This window comes from Cebus imitator, unplaced genomic scaffold, assembly GCF_001604975.1.
Source record: "Cebus imitator isolate Cc_AM_T3 unplaced genomic scaffold, Cebus_imitator-1.0 Scaffold464, whole genome shotgun sequence".
Classification (NCBI taxonomy): domain Eukaryota; kingdom Metazoa; phylum Chordata; class Mammalia; order Primates; family Cebidae; genus Cebus; species Cebus imitator.
The window spans coordinates 906375-911979 of record NW_016107779.1 but is presented as its reverse complement, the minus strand read 5'-3'; the positions used below and the strand labels follow the sequence as shown (position 1 = coordinate 911979).

Below are 5605 nucleotides of genomic sequence, written 5' to 3'. Positions count from 1 at the left end.
TTAAAACTCTCCCGGTGGACAGTGGTATATTTAAAAAAAAAAAAAAAAAAAAAACAGTATGGATTTTAGTCTAAGTGTGCTCAAGCACCACTTTTTGTTTTTTTTGATGGGGTCTCGGTCTGTGACCCAGGCTGGAGTGCAGTGGCACGATCTCAGCTAACTATAACCACCACCTCCCAGGTTTAAGTGATTCTCCTGCCTCAGTTTCCCAAGTAGCCGGGATTACAGCACCCATCACCAAGCCTGGCTAATTCTTATATTTTTAGTAGAGATAGGGTCTCATCATGTTGGCCAGGCTGGTCTGGAACTTCTAACCTCAGGTGATCAACCTGCCTCTGCCTCCCAAAGTGCTGGGATTATTATGTTATTTTTTAAAAAAATAAGCAGAGGGGTGGCACAATCTAATGTCTGTTCTTAGAAGATGGATAGCTGTTATGTGGAGAATTATTTGTAGAAGTTGTGGGAAAAACAAGAGGCAAGAAGAGCAGGCTTCGCCGGGTGTGGTGGCTCACGCCTGTAATCCCAGCACTTCGGGAGGCCAAGGCGGGAGGATCACCAGGTCAAGAGATCGAGACCATCCTGGCCAACACAGTGAAACCCCGTCTCTACTAAAATATAAAAAAAAAAATTAGCTGGACGTGGTGGTGCGCGACTGTAGTCCTAGCTACTCGGGAGGCTGAGGCAGCAGAATTGCTTGAGCCCGGGAGGAGGAGGTTGCAGTGAGCCGAGATCGCGCCACTGCACTCCAGCCTGGCGCTTGGCAACAGAGCGAGACTCTGTCTCAAAAAAAAAAAAAAAAAAAAAAAGCAGTCTCAAGGTTATTGCAAAAGCCCTAGGCAGGAGCCGGTAGCGTGAATTACCACGGCAGCGGAGACGGAGAAAAGTGAATGGATTTAGGATCTATTTTGGCACTGGAATGGCAGGGCTTGCTGCTGGAATAGACGTGGGGAGGTAGGAAAGGGGAGTCACAGGTAATCCCTAGAGTTCCTCTACTGTAACTGGAGTAAATCACCCCCCCGAGGGTAGCTAAGGAACAGGATGGGACAGAGGGTTGTGTTTTTTTGCCCCAAAAGACCTATTTTGGACACATTATGAAAAGACGCTATTATCCCTTCTAGAGGTGATGCCCGTGAGCAACTGGATAATCAAAGCTGGAGCATTTCAGTCTCAAATACCTCCTTAGAGTGGTCCAAGGAGATCTCTGCAGCCACGGTTACATTTTCTTTATCCGAAGCGATGGCACAGCTCACTGACTGCCATTCTTCCCCGTGCTGGAAAAGCAAGGTCTAGTTAACATCATTCCTTTTTGTGAAAAGACTGAATGTTCAACACTTAGGACACAGAGCAGCGTAAGGTCCCAGAATACAGGGTGTCAGCAATTTCAGCACTCCCCTCGGCCCAAGCAAAGCTCCAGCGGGGGCAGATGAGGCCCAGGAGAAGCTAGGGAGGGCCTGGAAGCGGCCGGCACTGGCTGGCAGGGGAAACGCTGGAAAAAGTCTCCCGGCCTCTCTTGTCACCCGCTTCAGGCCCTCCGCTCTCCCCTGACCTCTGGGGACGGCCGCGCTTACCTGAACCGGACTGTACCCACAAGCGCGCTCCTGACTCGGGGTGCACACCGTGGAGGCCTGAAACGAGAACCATGGCCAAGACCCGCTGAACAAACGGACCCGCCATACTTTTCTGCCCGGGGGCCCCGGCGAGGTGCGCATGCGCAGGGCCGGGAGCTAGGCCCCCCCCCCCCGCCCACGGCCGGTGGGCGCGTCCACGTCAAGCGGAAGTCTCGCGGTGTTTGCGTTTGAACGTCTTGGCGGGCGCCGGCCATGGCGGCTTCGCTCCCCGGTACTGGGAACCGGCTTTTCCGCACTTATGGGGCTGCGGGCGGCAGGAGACAGCGGCGGCGGGGCCGGGCAGCCGCGCAGTGGTTCCCGCCGCAGGAGCGGAGGCGTTTCTTCGACAGCAGCGGCAGCAACGACGCCAGCTTCGGCTGCCCCTCGCAGTCCGACGATCCCGACGATCCCGACGACCCCGACTTCCTGGGCAGCCCGGTGGCGCGGCGGCGGAGGCGTCCCGGCGGCCAAGTCCCCAAGGACCCGCCCAGCCTGGCCGTGACCCCAAAGCGCCGGAAGCTGCGAGCTCGGCCCAGCCTGACCGTGACCCCGAGACTCCTGGGGCTGCGAGCTCGGCCCCCGCAGAAGTGCAGCACCCCCTGCGGCCCGCTCCGGCTTCCGCCCTTCCCCAGCCGCCTCCCCGGCCGCCTCAGCCCGGACCTCAGCGTGTGCGAACAGCCCAGGGACGGCGACGAGCTGGGCACCAGCGCCTCCCTGTTCAGCTCTCTCGCTTCGCCCCGCCCCCGGTCCCCAACGCCAAGGGACAGTGTCATCTCCATCGGCACCTCCACCTCTCTGGTTGCAGCGTCTGCTGTCCCGAGCGGCCTCCACCTCCCGGAAGTCTCCCTGGACCGAGCATCTCTCCCCTGCTCCCAGGAGGAAGCGACAGGAGGAGCCAGGATTGTCCGCCAAACCCGTGCCAGCCTCAGGTCAGCTCTCTTTGGCTTTATGAACTCAGGAACCCCTGAGGATTCTGAGTTTGGGGCAGATGGGAAGAATATGAGGGGGTCCTGCTGTAAAAGGAAACCGTTGGGAAATAGACCAGAGGGTTCCGGTGTACCAAGCACAGGCAGGAGGAGGGCCACAGGCCAGGATTCTTGTCCAGAGAGAGGGCTTCAGGAGGCCGTGCGGATAGAACATCAAGAGGCCAGGGTTTGCAACGGCTGCATTGTGCCCGGAGGACCCAACAGGCCTGACAGAACTCTACCAAGGCGGAAGAGCAAACGTCAGAAGGCAGTGGAAACCTCTCTTCTCCATTCCCACCATTTTAAAAAGGGCCAAAAGATGAGAAATGATTCGTTTCCTACCCAGGACCTGACTGATTTACAGAATGCCTGCTCTTGGACCAAAACCAGGGCCTCCTTCAGTTTCCACAAGAAGAAAATTGTGACTGATGTGTCGGAGGTCCGCAGCAGCTACACCACTACCACTCCTGTCTCTGGATCCCTCCTATCCGAATATTCACACCGTCCTGCCACGAGCAGAACCAGGAGTGCTCTGTCCTCCTGGCGCTCCTCTTCTATGTATTTGCTAAGCCCCTTAAACACTCCTTCAAACAAAAAGGCATCTGATGCTGAGAAGGTTTATGGGGAATGCAGTCAGAAGGGTCCCATCCCCTTTAGCCATTGCCTTCCCACAGAAAAACTGGAACACTGTGAGAAGATTGGGGAAGGGGTGTTTGGCGAAGTGTTTCAGACAATTGCCGATCACACGCCTGTCGCCGTAAAAATCATTGCTATTGAAGGACCAGATTTAGTCAATGGATCCCAGCAGAAAACCTTTGAGGAAATCCTGCCAGAGATCATCATCTCCAAAGAGTTGAGCCTCTTGTCTGGTGACGCATGCAACCGCACGGAAGGCTTTATTGGGCTGAACTCAGTGCACTGTGTGCAGGGATCTTACCCTCCTTTGCTCCTCAAAGCCTGGGATGACTATCATTCAACCAAAGGGTCTGCAAATGACCGGCCTGATTTTTTTAAAGAAGACCAGCTCTTCATTGTGCTGGAATTTGAGTTTGGAGGGATTGACTTAGAGCAAATGAGAAGGAAGTTGTCATCCTTGGCTACTGCGAAGAGCATCCTACACCAGCTCACAGCCTCCCTCGCTGTGGCAGAGGCATCACTGCACTTTGAGCATCGAGACTTACATTGGGGGAATGTGCTTTTGAAGAAAACCAGCCTCAAAGAACTCTCGTACACCCTCAATGGCAAGACAAGCACCATCCCCACCCGCGGGCTGCAAGTCAGCATCATCGACTACACCCTGTCGCGCTTGGAACGGGATGGGATTGTGGTTTTCTGTGACGTTTCCATGGATGAGGACCTGTTTACAGGTGAAGGTGACTACCAGTTTGAGATCTACAGGCTCATGAAGAAGGACAACAACAACTGCTGGGGTGAATATCACCCTTACAGTAATGTGCTCTGGCTGCATTACCTTACAGACAAGCTTCTGAAACAAACGACCTTCAAGAGTAAACCTAACACTCCTGCCATGAAGGAAGTCAAGAAAAAGATCCAGGATTTCCATAGCACAATGCTGAACTTCCGCTCTGCCACTGACTTGCTCTGCCAGCACAGTTTATTTCAGTAAACTCAGTGTGTCTTACTGCCCCCAAGTGGGAGGAGGCTGGTCTTGAAGCCTCTGGTGCTGTTTCAGCCTGCATCCCCAGAGCAGGGTGGAATCCCATTCTCACAAGATTCCAGTCACCTTTTCAAACAAGAATTTTGTTTCCAAATAGAAACTGACCTATTTGTAGAATTGTTTAAATTTGCTGATGACACATGGCCTTGAAAAAGTAAACTAGCTAGGTGCAGTGGCATGCGCCTGTAGTCCCAGCTACTTGGGAGGCTGAAGCAGGAGGATCACGTGAGCCCAGGAGTTCAAATCTAGCCTGGTCAACAGAGCGAGACCCCTGTCTCTGTTTTAAAAAATAAATAAAATACATATGAAAACAAATGTTTATAAGTAGCCCTCTTTCTAATTGTCAGCAGAGTCCATTCTGTAAATTCCATTTTTTGAGCCTTGACACTTTATGTAGTCTGAGCAAAAAAAAAACCCAGGCTTCAGCTGTCATAGTGAGCAGAACCTGCTGCTTCAGGTAGCAAGGCTCACTTTGGAAACCAGGCTACAGATGAAACAACTGAAAACAAAGAGGCTGAGGCAAAGCAGAGGCCAAAAAAGAGACTCTGGGAGAAGAAGGGAAGATAGGATAGTAAGCAACTTAAAGCAGGCAGCGTAAGAAGTGTTGCATGTCATATGAGTCCCGCAGAGAAGCAGAATTTATCAGTTTTCAAAGGGAAAATGTCTCTGCCTACTGACAAGGTTTTAACTTTTGCTTATTTTTCATCAAAAGGAAGACAACTGACAGGTTGCTTTAAGAGCTGAGTGATAGATACTCCTGAACAGGACTTTGGTAATTCACTCCTCATCTTTTCCCAGGGTGAAGCTGTCTTTATCCCTTTCATAAAACTCTGGTTTGTATACTTGACAGCCTACAGTCACTCTGAGAGTAGATGTGATTGTGATAAAGAACTGCCTTTAAATACCTGAGTCTTCGTCAGGTTCTTCACTGTTACAATCTGGAGACCTCGAAATTTGGTTGGGACACAAATTTGCAACTGGTATTCTGCTCCAAAGAGGTTTTCCCCATGTATCTGCAAATTAAAATCAGAGTAGGAAGTCGAAGCTGGTGTTGCTTGGCCACCTATAGCTTTGCAATAATAACTACTTACATGGAAGAGGAATTCTTTGTGGTCAGAAAGCCCCGGGCCTGTGTTCACATACATTACTGATGGTCTGCAATTGAGAGGACATGTGTCAGGCCTTGAGGACCCTCCCTCCCATTTTTGGAGACAGGGTCTCACTCTCGCCCAGGCTAGAGCGCAGTGACACAATCATGGTTCAGTGTAGCCTCAACCTCCAGGGCTCCAGCCATCCTCCACCTCAGCCTCCCAAAGTGCTGGGATTACAGGCATGAGCCACCACACCCATCCACC

General features: G+C 52.1%; 2 protein-coding genes across 2 annotated transcripts in view; one reads left to right on the top strand and one right to left on the bottom strand.

The window, feature by feature from the left end:
* ITGAE (integrin subunit alpha E) overlaps nt 1–5605 on the bottom strand; it is an 83570-nt gene that overhangs the window by 9582 nt on the left and 68383 nt on the right. The window contains exons 30-33 of the mRNA XM_017512160.2: nt 5342–5405; nt 5156–5263; nt 1569–1625; nt 1176–1271 (exon numbers count right to left, since the gene is read on the bottom strand). Of these exons, the coding sequence (XP_017367649.1) occupies nt 1176–1271; nt 1569–1625; nt 5156–5263; nt 5342–5405 (325 nt within the window). The remainder of the gene's footprint in view (nt 1–1175; nt 1272–1568; nt 1626–5155; nt 5264–5341; nt 5406–5605) is intronic.
* HASPIN (histone H3 associated protein kinase) lies at nt 1762–4664 on the top strand. The gene has a single exon (XM_017512198.2). It carries the CDS (start codon nt 1821–1823, stop codon nt 4197–4199), a length of 2379 nt encoding a protein of 792 aa, XP_017367687.1. The 5' UTR covers nt 1762–1820; the 3' UTR covers nt 4200–4664.

Coding starts and splice junctions, on each gene's coding strand:
- HASPIN (XM_017512198.2), top strand. CDS start 1,821: ATGGCGGCTTCGCTCCCCGGTACTGGGAACCGGCTTTTCCGCACTTAT.